At 43.2% G+C, this 15,401-nt stretch overlaps 1 protein-coding gene across 3 annotated transcripts; it reads left to right on the top strand.

Moving 5' to 3' along the window:
* Positions 1–5,063: 5,063 nt before the first annotated feature.
* On the top strand, positions 5,064–14,888 carry LOC123810465 (butyrophilin-like protein 1). 3 transcript variants are annotated; one of them, XM_045826228.1, is made up of 10 exons: positions 5,064–5,339; positions 5,875–6,016; positions 9,163–9,513; positions 10,128–10,409; positions 10,549–10,749; positions 11,315–11,335; positions 11,425–11,451; positions 11,641–11,667; positions 13,362–13,388; positions 14,043–14,888. In XM_045826228.1, the coding sequence occupies exons 2-10, from the start codon at positions 5,938–5,940 to the stop codon at positions 14,564–14,566; spliced, it is 1,539 nt and encodes a 512-aa protein (XP_045682184.1). In that variant the 5' UTR covers positions 5,064–5,339; positions 5,875–5,937; the 3' UTR covers positions 14,567–14,888. The 3 variants fall into 3 exon arrangements, with proteins under 3 accessions (XP_045682184.1, XP_045682183.1, XP_045682186.1); XM_045826227.1 differs by having other exon boundaries at positions 5,064–5,368; XM_045826230.1 differs by lacking the exon at positions 11,315–11,335 and having other exon boundaries at positions 5,064–5,368.
* The last annotated feature ends 513 nt before the right edge of the window (positions 14,889–15,401 follow it).

Raw genomic sequence — 15,401 nt, 5'->3', positions numbered from 1 at the left:
TTCTTACTCTCACATAGAATGAGTTTGGAATGAGCTGTGTCTGGGGAAAAAAACTCAGGTCACTCCACAGTAAGGACTGGTTGGCCTTAGGAAAGATGCAAATTCAGGGAAAGAACAAAGGAGGAAAAGAAGAGAGAGAGAAGTGGAAAAGTGTGTAAAACCACTTATGTTCTATCCTGTGTCTATTCATAGGAGACACATGGTGTGTAGATCCTAGAAGGCCAGGGCTGACAGGACCTTGGGTGGCCATCTGTTCCTGACAGGCGGAAACCATGTAGCCAGGAGGGCTGCCTTATCTGAATCCTCAGGGTCGGGTGTTTCAGGACAGGGTCTCCACTTTCCTTTAAATGCCAGCGCTTCGCTGCTTGCTCTTAATAAGTAAGCCCTGTCATATTTCCAGTCTCACTGTACCTATTTTCATGTAAGCTTCTTTAGTATCATTTTTCTGTGGGTTTATGTGACAACTAAGTCATCCACTTCTCACACACCCTTATACAGTCTTTCTAGTAGTTGAAATCCCAGGCTCTAGTGAGAAAGATCTGAATTTTGACAATCACTCTGTCCATAATAGCTGAGATCTTGGTGAAACTACTTTTGTTTCTCTCAGCCTCACTTTGCTTTTGTGTTGATGAACATAATTATGGCCTCTCAGCATAGAACTAGTATGAGAAAAAATCAGAAAATGTGTAGAGAGTTTAATACTATGTCTTGCCCTCAATGAACACTCAATAAACTTTAGCTTACAATAGTTCCAGTAACACTAATACTGGTAGTAAGAGTAGCAATAGTACTAGTACTACTAGAAATGTTTCATTCTTGTCAAACAAAACATTCTCAATAACTAAAGTTTTTCTAAAAATTTGTATGTGATATATGATATGTACTTTAATTTTTGAAGGGTTGTGTTAACTAGAAAAATGTGTGTTGATGCAAGGATATTCAGAATAAAGCAGCATGCACTAGAAATCGATAATCAATTCATAACCCTGGAAAGACTCTAAGGTGGCCAGGGGTCATTGTTCACTTGCACTGAGATGCAACAAGCTCTTCTCTGTCTCAGAATGGTTACGTGACAGACTTCTTGTGGACCGAACTACTCTGTCAATGTTATGCACATGAATAAATTTATCAGATTATCGAAGCCTCAGATTAAACATCAGTTCTTCAGGGAATTTCCTTAATCCACCATTTTTCTTTCTCACAGCAATCGTTTATTCCTCATAACATTCATTATACTTTGTATGTGCATGTTCCCATGAAGTCAGACATGGGCTTTATTTATTTGACACTAAATAAATACTTGTATAAAGTTATGCTGAATGAATGGTATCAATCAGTAAAAAATCCGTTAATATTTCAGCATGAGGTTGAAAGTGAGGTGAAAGTCATGAACTGCATAATCAAGTAGGTGTTGCTGGGAATTTATATAAACACAAGAGTTTCTCATTGATATAAAGGAGATGATGTGAAACAAAAGTATATGACCACTCACCTACTTAGAAAGGCTCCTTTCTCCAGTCTAAAAAGAAAAAAAAAATCATGTGTTAAAATATGGCAAGAACGTGTTCTCTGAACTACTGGGGTGCTTGTTCCATTAGCCCCTGTATTTTTCTGGATCCCCAGCTTCAAAATAAAGTCTCCAGAAAAAGGCCCCTATCTAAAAATGCCCTGGAATTGCCTCATGAAATCCTGGTGCACCTGAAGCCCCAAGACAAACAGATACTCATGAGCACGTAACCCAGCTTTTCTCTAGCCTGAAATAAAGCAAAGGAATTAGATTCTCCCGTTCATATGACATTCACAGGCCTATGAAATTGCTGCAGCCACATGAAATCAGAAGGTCTATGATACAGCCATATTTCTGTGATCATCATCTCAACAACAATTCTGGGATATTTGTCTTGTTTTATACCTCCTGTTTTATTTCCTCAATTTTCCACATCCACCAACATACCTGTGACAAAATATGAGGGTCTGGTTCTTTTGGAGAAGAAGAGAATAGGCTATGAATTGTGAAAGTGCATGGTAAATCCTGATATTTCATTTGCTGACTCACAGGCCTCCGAATGCCAAATTGTGCATCTCCCTGTTCTCACCACATCTGCTTCCATCCAGCAGGAGAAGCTCCTCACCCAGCTCATTCCCTTCTCAGCCTAACCAGCTGAACCCCACCTGGTTGTCAGCCTAATAATAATGGACTGCACCTCAATGTCACCTGGCAAAATCACGTACTTCTACAGAAAACAGGAGCTCCTCATCCTCTTGTTACCACAAGCCTTCCTCCCACAGACCCTGCTGGTTCGCTCCACTCCCAAGTGCAACCCCCGTGTGGTCCTGCACAGTGTGTGGTGCCCGTCCCAGGATGTGAGTATATGTGATTAATAAACTGCTGTCAGTCTCATCTGTCCAGTGTCAGGTATTGTGTGTCTGAACATCTAATTCTCTTTAGGGTGGGGAATGCTCCTTCACCGACAAGATCAATAAGAGGTGGTCAGAACACGGGCAGATGAGATGGTTGGCCCAACCATAACCTCACTATAACCCACCTTGATGATACAGTTCCTTTCTTCTGTCTGAAAAAGAGGAACAGCTCATGAGATGCCAACTATACAACATAAAGTAATGCCTATTTAGCAAAGAAAATGGAGAACTTACCAAGCTCTTTTTTGAGTGACTCTAAAAATGAAAGGCGATAACAAAACAGATTTTACAGAAATGAAGTTCAAGGTTTACTTTCTAGACCACAGGTGGCAAACACAAGGCCTGAGGGCCAAATCTAACCCTCCACCTTATTTCCTCCACCTTGTTTCTACCCAGCGGCACTGCCGCTGAGCTCCTTGCCCCTAGTTAAAGAGTAGTTACATTCATAGTCCCAAAATTACATTCAGCCTTTTGAAGGCACCCTCAAGGCTGATGTGGCCCCTGGTGAAAATGAGTTTGACACCCCCGTTCTAGACTGTTACTAAGCCCAGATCCTAAATGCTACTTTCATATACCTAGATCAAGAAATTTACCTTAATCAAGAATTACTATGCTCATTTTTTATTGTTGTTCAGTTACAGTGTCCCACCATTTTTCCCATTGCTCTCCCCTACCCCCCCAGAGTGAATCCCTCCCATTGCCCATGCCCATGAGCCCTCTATTTGTGTTCCTTTGTCTGCCCTTCCCCTTTTTACTCCGTTATCCCTGTCCCCCCCCCCACTGGCTACTGTCAGTTTGTTCTTTATTTCCAAGCCTCTGCTTCTATTTTGCTTATTTGTTTGTTGATTAGGTTCTACTTATAGGTGAGATAATGTGGCATCTGTCTTTCACCGCCTGGGGAATGGGCATCATAAACAAATCAATGAACAAGTGCTGGTGAGGTTGCAGAGAAAAGGGAACCCTAGTGCACTGTTGGTGGGAATGCAGACTGGTGCAGCCACTGTGGAAAACAGTATGGAATTTCCTCAGAAAACTTTAAAGATGCAACTATCTTTCAATTCAGCAATCTCATTGCTGGGACTATATGCTAAGAATCCTGAATCACCAATTCAAGAGAACGTATGCAGCCCTATGTTCATATCAGCATTATCTACAATAGCCAAGTGCTGGAAACAGCCTAAGTGCCCATCAGTAAATGAGTGGATCAAAAAACTGTGGTACATTTACACGATGGAATACTATGCAGTAGAAAGAAAGAAGGAGTTCCTACCCTTCATGACAGCATGGATGGAACTGGAGAGCGTTATGCTAGGTGAAATAAGCCAGGCAGCGAAGACAAATACCATATGATCTCACCTGTAAGTGGAACCTAGTCAACAAAACAAACAAGCAAGCAAAATATAACCAAAGACATTGAAATAAAGAACAAATTGACAGTAACCAGAGGGGAGGGGGAAGAGGATGATGGGGGAAAAGGGAAAAGGTCATCAAGGAACACATATAAAGGACACCTGGATAAAGCCAAAGGGGGGTAGGATCAAGGGTGGGGTGGGGGGGGTGAGGTGGTGAGGTATGGGGAAATGGAGACAACTGTACTTGAACAACAATAAAAAAAGGAAAAAGAACCTTTCTAAATTATAGAACATTAAAACTGATTTAAACTTAAAAATATATGAAAGGACTGATACACACAGCATGGTTGAATCTCAAAAAATATTCTGTTTAACTGAGGAGGCCAACACAAAAATATATGTCCTGTATGATTCCTTTTTTGTTGTTTTGAAATTTTATAATAGGCAAGACTAAGGTGTCGTGATTTACATCAGATACTGTGGTTTTTCCTGGATTGTCCTAACAATGGACATGAAGAAAATTTTCAAGAGATGGAAATGCTCCACATTTTGACCAAGGTGGTGGTTACATGAGTGTAAGCATTGTGAAACCTCACTGAAATGTGATTGAAAGCCCAAATTTCCATTGTATGTAAATTATATCTCCATACATTGAATTTCTTAAAAGCTGATTGCACCTCACTGTCTCTAGAGACTTTAGGAGCTTGGTATCCCTTTGGCCAGACTGTTAGTGGCTCCCGTGCCAGTGTTTATGCAATTGCTGTTTGTGTCTCTGATTATCTGTAAACCTTGTGTGACATGAAGAATCATGAATTGGACTTGGAAAGTATGTGAAATGGAAAGAGTGTACCTTTTGAGTACATTCTATGTCTGGCACCATACGTGTGGTGTTGTTTCTGTTCCACTCTTAGGAGCCTTTTGATTCCTGGCAATACAGCCCTTGGGTTCTCGGAGCACAGAGCCTTCCACTCCCGACCTATTTCCCCGACCTTTCACATGGCTTCTAATGTCATTTAGGGTGCAGTGCAAGGAGGCATGCTCCTGTTGGTTTCAGTCTCTAAATCAGTTACATTTGTGGATGGAACATTGTGATGACCAACACACCTGAATATCATACAGGAAGAAGAGTTCCTCTCCTGAATGATGTGATTTCAGCCCTTTGCAGACTGGAGGAGGAAGCTACTCTGAGCATTTTTCACCAAGGCCATTTTAGAGTTCCTATCGTTCTATAGCTCAGCTCAGTCCAAAGATCACTGGGATGGCCTTTATTACCTCCACTTTCAAAGAAACTAGACCTAGAGGCAGCCCCTGCCTTTCTTATCAGGCACATTCTAGGAGAGGCATTCAAATGCCACTTCTTCTTAGAAGCCCTCCTTGTTCCTGCTTCTAAGAATATTTTCCCAATGCAGGCATGGGTTAGAAACCTGCTGCTCCTGGCCCCTGCAGCCACACCCTGGAATGCTGGCCGCAAGGATAACCAGGTGCAAACCGTCTCTGGAGCCGAGCATTGCGGTGCATTGAGGAGACCAGAGGCTTTAAGGAACACTGCATGGCTCAGTACAGATGGTGAGAAAGAAAAGAGCGGTGATGTGCAGGTGTGTCTTTGGGACTTGTGGGTCTCCAGGTTACATGGTGAGAAAACTACCTTCCTTATTGGAGTTAAGCCACAGGAGAGATTTGTGGTCAAAGAAAAAAATAATGTATCAATGAAGGGAGGAAGGAATAAGTGTAAGAAGGAGGAAGATAGATTTGCTGAGAAGAGTGAACTAATTTTATGTCATACTTAATTTCTCAGCTTTGACCTCAAGGTTTACTATTTCAAGAGCCCAGGAGAGAGGGTGCATTCCCAGAGAAGCAAAATGGCTTGCAGGACACAAGAGAACAGTTCACGGTTGTTCACACTGCTGGGGAGACAGCTGGTTTTCAGAAACAAGAACAGGAAAGGGAAAACCACTGGGGGCGGGGGTGTTGGTAGTGTTTATCTTAAGGTCTGTGAGGGAAAACAGACAAAAACCTGTGTATAAAAGTAAATGTTTGAACAGGGGATGTTTTTTTCTAAGCCTGTTCGTTCCCTCTGCCCTTTTCTGACCTTCCCCCACAGAGCACCTGGGTCTGAGTGAAGGTATTGTGCTCCCAGCGAGCTCCTCCTCCTGCCCTGAAGAAGATGGTGGGTTTTTCTGCCTGTTCTGCTGGCTTTCTCTTCCCTCTCCTCCTCCTCCAGCTGCCCACATGGTGCTCGGCAGGTCAGTGTTCTCCCTCATGCTTTTTATTTACTGGTTTATTTTCAGTGGTTCTTCTTACATAATGACAAAACAGCTGTCCAGCTGTCACAGCTCTACCCCCTCTCAAAGGCAGTCACATCCTGGGACACTGTGGCTGTGTCTGCCACCAGCAAAAGGCTTGAAGGGTTGGGCCAGGAATGGGAGCGATCTCCTTCGTATCCATAGCCCTCACTCCTTTGAGCAGACCTCATAAAACTCACAGCTCTAATATTTATCAATAAAATAAACTGTTATTGAGTATGTGGGATTTTAGCCTAATTTTGATGTTAATGTTTGTAAAATGTGCTTTGTAATGTTCACACTGCCAAGAAAGCCCAAGTCTGAGTACAAAGAATTTGAACTTAAGATCCCTGAGCTCTATCTGGTTATAACTTTGGACAAACTATTATTTCTGGGACATGAGTTCTTCCATTTTAAAATGAAAGGACCTTCACAATAAAGTTTTAGACACCAGGTTTAAAGATACGCCAGCTATGAGATTATAATAGTGATAATTTTTATCTCTTTAATTTAAGGTCAATTAGGCAGTGAGAATCAAATGTTTGATTTCCATATATGTTGACTCAGCAATTCTACAAGAATCTATCCTAGAGAAACTCTCTCCCATGTGTACACTTATTATATATGTAAAATGTTTGTTGTGGGGCTGTTTGTAGTAATAATCAACTGGAAGCCATGTAAATGTACACCAGTGTGGGAAAGTTTAAACATGATGGTATAGGCACTGTCGACATTTAGTGCTGCTCTATGTACTATTAATAAAATGGGCGGATGTTCCTTATTGCAGAAATTGATATGTAATTGCCTGATTTGTGTGAGGCAGAATGATATTTTCCACTTCGTTGTGACTATAAGTCATATCAAATACCTTTTTATAAATTAAATGTCTCATATAACATGTATGACCAATAGCCCAGTATCAACTGGTAAAGAACGTAGATCCCTATAGCAATACGCTGGGCTGTCCACAGGAATAGGAAGGAAGGGGGACCGTGGCCCCCGTCCAGCCCAACAGCCAGTTTCATGCTCCTTGCCCAGGACTGCCTGATTCTCCTCCAGGGTCAGACTGGCCACAAGCTTCGTCCTCTAAGTTCATGTGCCTTTACCATTTTGCTCAGCCCTCCCAAGCACCCACAGAGCTTGCCTTCTGAACCCTTCCCACTGCAAAGCTCTGCCTCCGCAAGCCCTTTAAGTCCTAACCATTCACTGGATCCGCAGTATCTTGGGCTTCTGAATGCAAATTTTATGCAGGGGCACCAGTCACTTCTTAGTCATCATGGACTCCTATGGCAAAATAATTTTCAAGCAGGTGGCTGTAAGTGACTGACAAGAAAATGTATTTTATAGTTCAGATGAAGTTTCCAGTTTAGCCTCGGGCATCCTCTTTTCCTTCCCCGGGGAGTCCAGCCCTCCTCGCTGTGAGGGCTTCCTCCCTCTTCACAACTGGAACCACTGGCCTCCAAGTTTTATACTGCTTTCAGGCAGAAAAAAAATAATTTCTTTTAAATTATTATTTTTTATTTAAAATATTTTTAATTTTTCAATTACAGTTGACATTCAACATTGTATTTAAAATGTACTACATAGTGGTTGGACAATTATATAATTTATAAAGTGTTTCCCCTGATAAGTCTAGCACCCATCCGACACCACACATAGTTATTGCACTATTATTGACTGTGTTTCCCCTATTGTACGTTACGTCCCCATGACTATTTTGTAACTGCCAATCTCTACTTCTTAATCTCCTCACCTTTTTCACCCAGTCCTCCAATACCCCTCCCCTCTGGCACCATCAGTTTGTTCTCTGGGTTTATGAGTCTTTTCCTGTTTTGTATTTTTATTTACTCTGATTTTCAGATACTACATAGGGGTGAAATCATGGCATTTGTCTTTTGTTTGTCTGACTTATGTCACTTAGCATAATATCCTGCAGGATATCCTGCATGGATATGTTCCATGGCTATTTGCAAGAAAAAACAGCCTACCTTACCTTTTAAATTCTACTTTTCACCTTGGGAAAGCCATACACTATAGCCCTCTCTCCACTGCACCCCATGGGGTATGTGGTAACCTAAAATTCAGGGTCCCAAAGATCTACTTATCTGCCTAGGACCAGAGTGCTGAGAGCCAAAGGGATGACTGGAGGGAGGAGTACCTTCCAATACCCACTTCACCACAAAAAAGATAAATGCTTAATATGCTACTTTGCTATATTTAATTCTCAGTAAATCTCTTTTACCTAGCTTTTACACAGCTTACATATAAATACATAGAAAAAATGTCTTGTCACTAGAGAGACCCTAGTCAGGGGCTCCCCCTCCTCGATTCTTGTCTTGCTCACAAGAATTCAGATGAGAGACGAACATGTGCAGTGGAAATGAGATAGCAGATGTGTTTGTGAAATACACTTCAGCATGAAAATACAGGCAAGCACTCAGCTAGTCTGAACACCCCACGTATAGAGGTAATAAAGTTATTGATATGTTTTTTAGTAACTTTATTCGGCACACTTAAGTGGAGACTGCAAGTGGACACTCAAGTAATCTGGTTCCAAGGTTATGTACTTTAACCATCTTCTAGGTTCCTCTCCTCCTCCTCCTTCCAGACCTTGAGGCTTCCTTTCCTAGCTATGAAAAACCTTACAAAGGGTTTCTTTTCCATGGAAGCGGTACACACATAACTTCAAGGGCTCTCCTCCTGTGCTATTGCTGTTCCACTTGTAATGCCAGGCAGTCTTATCACACCAGGCTCAAGCCTGCTGAGTCAACAGGTGAAACATATCTCCCAGTTTGCTCCTGGCCTCTTGTTTTGAGCTCTTCATTGGACTGTACTGAGCAGGGGCCCTGCTCTATTTCCCATCTGGCCGCTCATTTCTGACTGCTACCTGACATTATCACATGCCAAACAATCCACAGTTGTTCCTTCAGGGGGATTCAATGGGAAAAGTAAGATTTTTATATATAAATAAATTTTAAATATATATTAATTTTTTAGAAAACAATACAAATAAGAAGCAAATATGTATGGGTCTCTAAATAAAGAAATGCTGATGGGTCTTTCATCTCATCTCCTCTCCCTCTAATCTGTGTCTGATTCATATGCAGCATCTGGGTTTTCTGTGAAGGGACCAGCTGAACCCGTCATGGCCCTGCTGGGGGCGGATGCCACTCTGCCCTGCCAGCTGTCCCCTGAGCAGAGTGCAGCCCACATGCACATCCGGTGGTACCGAGCCCAGCTCTCCCCCGCTGTGCTCGTGCACCAGGACGGACAGGAACACGATGGAGAACAAATGCCGGAGTACCGTGGCAGGGCGGAGCTGGTGGCGGACTCCATCGGCAAGGGGGCCGTGGCCCTGCTGATACGCCACGTCCGTGCCGCTGACAATGGCCAGTACCGTTGTTATTTTAAAGATGGTCCCATCTCCCAGGAGGCCACTGTGGAGCTGCATGTTATAGGTACGTTAACTTAGCACAGACAGTGCATGTCCTTCTATAAAGCAAAGGAAAAGGTGAGGACATCTGGATCTCCAACCCGGCATTTCTGTGGTTTTCCACATGAGGACATGTTACATTATATCACAGAATGTCAGTTTTCTGAGCTGGACTGTGAGGATAACACTATATATTCTATTCACTTCTAAATACCAACAAAGGCAATATTTCTGCTATTTGGTATACCAAAAGACCCCAGAGAATTGATTGACCAGTATTGGTTCAGATAGGTATTGATAACCTCAGACATTATAAATTGATAACCTCAGACATTAGTTTTACCCAATCAGGAAGGAAAGACAAGTAATAGAATTAAACTCCTTTTTCTAACTGTAACTTTCCTGTTCATTTCTCTTCTGGGAATGACCTTGAAACTCTCTTACTCCAAGTGCAGTGCACAGGCCTTCATTCAGTTTCGAAAGTGCATCACAGGTCAGCATGATGCTGGCTTTGAATGGCTTCTTGACCTCTGAGCTTCAGTTCATTCCTCAGTCTAGTGAAGGGAGCTCGGCCTTCAGCCTCAGAAACTCCTGAGCACCAAACACCACATGCTTCAGGCACGTGTCTTCTCTCCTCAGGCTTGGGCTCTGTCCCTCACATTCACATGACGGGGCCTGAGGATCGCGGGATTCGAGTGCTGTGTTCCTCAGGCGGCTGGTTCCCAAAACCCAGGCTGCAGTGGAGTGACACGGGGGGAGTGAAGCTCCCATCCCTCTCTGAGTCTCAGACCCAGGATGGAGATGGGCTCTTCTACATGGAGGCATCACTTGTGGTCACAGACAGTTCTCTGGGCAATGTGACCTGCTCCATCCAGAATCCCCTTTCTGGGCAGGAGAAAGTGGCCACCATCTTCCTCCCAGGTCAGTGAGGCACAGACCCCAAAGCAGAGTAGGGGTGTGGTAAGGGCAGGGAGGGACGCAGGGGGCTGCAAGGGAGCCTTAGGGAGAGGGAAGGGCTTCCCCAGGTCGGTCCTCACTGCGTCTGCACCATCTGTGTCAGAGCCCTTCTTCCCCAAGATGTGTCCGTGGAAGGCAGCCCTGGCTGGAACACTCCCTGTGCTGGTGCTCCTCCTCAGTGGGATCAGCTACACTGGCTGGCGAGAACATCTAGCCAAAGAGAGAGCAGTGAAGAAGAGGAAGAAAGAATCTCATGAAAGAGATCAGATGAAGAGTGAAAAAGAAATGGCACATAATGCCAAAGGTAATTTGGGGCAGCAGGGTAAATAGGAGGTTTGTGCAAAGGCTGGGCATACATTATATAGAACGGGTGAGGAAATTAAAGGTTGCCAAAGGACCCAAGGAAAACACAGGGCCCCGGGAATTCCAAAGAGCTAGGAGCCCTAGGAAAGGAGAAAACCATGAGGGAAGCCCAGAGATCTGTGCAAGCGGTCACGCAGCCGCCTCCGTGTGGCTCAGACCACGCCATGTCCCTGCACACCCCCGCTGAGCTACTGCTCCTCCTGTGGAAACGCCTCCCACTACCTTCTCTTCCTATCCGTCCCTCAAAGACAAGCTTCAGAAACACCTAAGAGACCTTAAACTGCTACAAAGTTTGCATACGCCTTTCTCTGTGACCCCATGACACTGTCCAGGCAACTTTTCTTAGCTCTTGTCATTTTAGGTTTGACTTGTAAGTCTGCTAATCTTTCTCACCCGCTTAACCATGGTGCCCTTAGGGAAGGGCAAATTGAATCCATTAGCTACACCCTGAACTCAGGAGCAGCTAAAACCCACTTTCATGGAGTTTATATTTTCTCCTCTTTCAGCAAATCTCACAGCAGAGCTCGGTGAGTCTTGCTTCTTCTCATGCCCCGTGCAAAACTTGTTCTCCTTTCACAACTGTTCTGGGTCTCTCACTGAATGTCGTTTCTTCCAGGAAGGAGAAAGAAGCTGTACGCAGCAGGTAAGAGACTCCAGGTTTCCCATGCTGCCTGAGGCCCTGATGCCAAACACTTTCTCAGCTCCCTCTCCTCAGAAGAAAACACTAAAAGATCTAATAACAATTAGTGGAAGAAAAATAAGGGGGAGGGAGTGGAATTGGAGGCCCCAGATTCATGTTTCACAATGTTTTACCCGGATCTGTTCTGTTTAGATTGGAAGAAGGCCCTGCTATATCCTGGTAAGTAAGTAACTCTATGGCCTTTGATCTTGACAAGTGCTTCTGTTACTCTGAGCCTCATAGGCCCAGACAGAAATACACACAGACTCACCACAAAAACAAATCCACTTGCAAGGTGTGAAAATTTATTCACTTTCGACCTGTAGTATTTTGCATTTCAAGGCTTAAGTAATCAATTGTTTTCTGGAGCCACAAATAAAGGACAAATAAATAACTGCTAACATGGAAATCTTACAGCACGGATAGGGTATGACTCAGCATGGATTGCTAGCCTGTCCACTGTGGAGCCAGAAGGGGCAGAACTCAGAGCAAGTCTGACGAGATTTGGAAAGAGTAGAGAATATGCTATTATGTCAGCATCTCTGTATTACAAATAAAGTTTAAAAGAGCAGATAATTTTTAAAAATATAAACTATGAGTTTGCTTATTTTACCTATTTGAAATAAAGAAAGTAAAGTTCAATATACAGGGATGAATTTATGTTTGAAAAGCCTGAAAATATCCCAATATCATTTATAAAAATATGTTTATCTGGTGGTAGAAGGAATTGACTATTTTTATACCTCCTGTATATTGTCTGGGTTTATAAGTGTGTGTGTGCATCTGTAATAGATCTGGACCTCGGAAGCACACTAGGTGATTTTTGAATGTACATGTGTGCAGTTGTGTATGCCAGACGTTGCGCTGGGTGTTGGTGGCGTAAGCCATTATCTCTGACCCTGTGGATCTCAAAGTCCCCTGGGAGAGGAAGCTATGAACTACACGCGGGCTGATAAGTCTTTGATAAAAAGAAACCCCTCCCAAGAATTGAAGTTGATTAAGCAGTTTCTATTAAGAGTTTTGTTTCACAAGTTGCTTTAAAATGTTCCCGTGGCTTTAAAGGACACAGCAAGTTCTAAGGATAAGGACAGGAGCCTTAGTTCTCACTCCACCAGTCACAGCTGAGGAAGAGGGTCAGTCTTGGTTTTGACCTCAGTTTCCTTATTCTAAGACGAAGAGTTTGGAGTACACGATCTCAGAGGTTCTTCTGGACTCCTGCACTCGTAGGCTCTGTGTTGTCACAGGAGGGACGTTCAGTGAGGACCATGGTGCTGCTCCTGTCACGAATCATGGATGTGTCTTTATTAGCCTTTGTCCCAAGACTCTTAAGAGAATATCCAATTTTTAAATAAAATCACAGGTCCCGTAGGCAGAAGCAAATGCAGTAATCCTTCTCTGGAAAAAAAATAGCAACATTCTGATTACAGGGGTCAAAATAACAGGGTCAATTTAAAGGTCTTAGTCATAAGCTTAAGCTTTCCTCTGAGGAGGTCATAAGCTAGGGGGAAAAAAACAAATAAAATTAAATGAAAGGACATTTTTTAGGTCTCATCCTCAATGAGGAGGGCCATAAAAGTCTTAAAAGCATAGGCATCTAGGACAATGGACCCTTCTACAGGTGCCCCAACCCTGGCTCGGGCTGGAGAAACTTATTTTTCCAGCATTGGGATAAACTAGGTGATAGTTCCCCACCTGAGACAGGGCACGGGAAGCACGCCGTAGTTTCTGGGCACTCCCAGAGTTCGAGGGGCTCAGCGGAGGAAGTGAGGAGGGTTGAGAGGGGGAAGCAGTGAGCCAGGGAAGGAAGCATCTTGCCTCCCTTTCGTTCCCTGGTGTGTTTCATCTTGGTCTCACTTTGTATTGCTCTTTTTCAGACTGGAGGAAGGAGCAGTTCGAGCTTGGTGAGCAGTTGTCTTTGGCTCCCTTCTCTTGGGCCCCCTTTTTCCTTCCTATCACCATTTCCTAGTTGAAGATGGAGGCACCATTATTCTGGTAAAGATAGGGAAGAACATGAAGATCAGTAAACACGAGTCTCAACCGAAAATTACTGCTGGCATTGGCTACTATGGTTGTGCTTCTGGCTTGGTATGCAGGCCTAGCTTTCTCCTCTGTGGAGTCCACTTGGTTCTAAAACAGAAATTAATGTAGCCCTTCCACTGAGGAGACCACAACGAGTAAAAAATTGCCCAAAATGGCAAGAGTAACTTAGCTGGTCTTTTTAAAGAGGTCAGCTCACACAAGCATGTTACTAAGGAATGTAGATCTGATTTGTAGAAAACAAGGAAAAAACATCATTCTCATGGAAACACTGCAAGTCATTGGCTCACATTGACATTCTGCCAAGACGGTGATAGTAGCCTAGATGAGATTAGACCGGAGGTAGGCACAGCACCCTGGGAGAGCACAGCTCACCCCCAGCTCCACCTCCCCCAACTCGCCCACTCAGAGAAGCGCTCTTTCTCCACCCTGACCACATTTGCCACTTTATGGCCCCCACTACCCAACAACAGGGGTCTAAAATTTACAATGTTGTCCTTCCTTTCTTTTTCTTCCAGCCCCTGTGACTCTAAATCATAAACATTTTTGCCAGAACAATTCTGACCCAGAGAGAAAAGAGAACATGGGAGAGGAAACACAGGATCTCTATCTTAGTAAAAACCAAGGAGACCAAAACCTTATCACGCTTAATATGGAAGGCTTCACTTCACGGAGATACTATTGGGAGGTGGACATTGAGGACACCTGTGAGTGGACTCTAGGCATTTATGAAAAGCCCAAAGACAGCAGTGGATCACCCCAAGATCCACTAAGGAAGAAATTCAGAGTCTTGGAGAAGAAGGGATGTGAATACAGGGCTCTCACCTGTTGTCTCCAAGGCATTTCTCTAGAAGAGCCTCTCCGGATAGAAGTGTGTCCAAAAAAGATTGTGATTTTCTTGGATTATGAAGATAATGACATTTCTTTCTACAACATGACTGATGGTGCCCATATTTTTTCCTTCACCCAGGCTGGATTCTCTGGGTCACTGTATCCTTACTTCAAACTGAAGTCCATGGAGCTCTCTCCATCTGTTCAATAGTGAACAACTTAGAGGAAAAACCTAGACCATGGAGGCAGGAGCCCATGAATGCTCCGAGAGCACTGCTGGGACTCCAGTCCTGGTGGCTGGCCTCAAGCCCACCGATTTTGAGGCCTCTTTGCCCAAGGCCTTGTAAGTCTGCATGACCAGAGCTTCTGACCACATCAAGCAGTGTTTCTTAAACAATCTGCAGAGAAGAGTCATTTTTGGTTATTGTTATAAATATATTATTTCTTGATTTATATATAATATATCACAGACTGATCATTTTCTAAAATAAATTACTGAAAAATGAAGTGAATAAAAAACAAAAATGCAAAGATGCAAGTGGTAATTATTAGAGTCAATGTACCTAAATTTAATCTGTCAATTTGCTCTAAAAGTTTTATGATACTTTGTGTCTGTATTTGTCTCGTAAGCAGCCAGCAAAAACAGTTTATACAGAGGCACTTGTTTGTAGACCACACTTGAGTAGCTGTGCTACTGCAGTATTCAAAGAATCAAATTTTATATAAACCTCCTCACATCTCTTAATTTCAACACAGAATAAAAATGACAGAGTGCACTTGCAAATGTTGAAGGGGACAAGTTAAACTATAATTTTATAACAAGCTAATCTATATCTGAAATGCAAGAATAATTTGAGGAAAGAAAAAATATCAGTCGCAATCTAATTCCAACAAATGTAATGATGTCAACATGCGGAAGGCAGGAAAAACAGAATGAAGTCAGAGCATGGTGAGCACTAAGGTGCTTGCCTTGTTGAGGGAAGAGAGAGATTGCCTTGTTTGAGATATTAACAAGGAAAGTGGCTACTTTGTACTCTTAGGAATTC

The sequence above is a fragment of the Phyllostomus hastatus genome, unplaced genomic scaffold (genome assembly GCF_019186645.2).
Source record: "Phyllostomus hastatus isolate PE091 unplaced genomic scaffold, TTU_PhHast_1.1 phas_scaffold_60, whole genome shotgun sequence".
Classification (NCBI taxonomy): domain Eukaryota; kingdom Metazoa; phylum Chordata; class Mammalia; order Chiroptera; family Phyllostomidae; genus Phyllostomus; species Phyllostomus hastatus.
Note: the sequence above shows the minus strand (reverse complement) of the source record. Positions and strands in the feature narration are given on the sequence as shown.

Excerpts from the sequence above, each read along its gene's own strand:
- LOC123810465 (XM_045826228.1), top strand. The coding sequence starts at position 5,938 with ATGGTGGGTTTTTCTGCCTGTTCTGCTGGCTTTCTCTTCCCTCTCCTC. Across the intron at positions 10,410-10,548 it reads GGCCACCATCTTCCTCCCAG|AGCCCTTCTTCCCCAAGATG; the intron begins GTCAGTGAGGCA and ends CATCTGTGTCAG. Across the intron at positions 10,750-11,314 it reads AATGGCACATAATGCCAAAG|CAAATCTCACAGCAGAGCTC; the intron begins GTAATTTGGGGC and ends CTCCTCTTTCAG.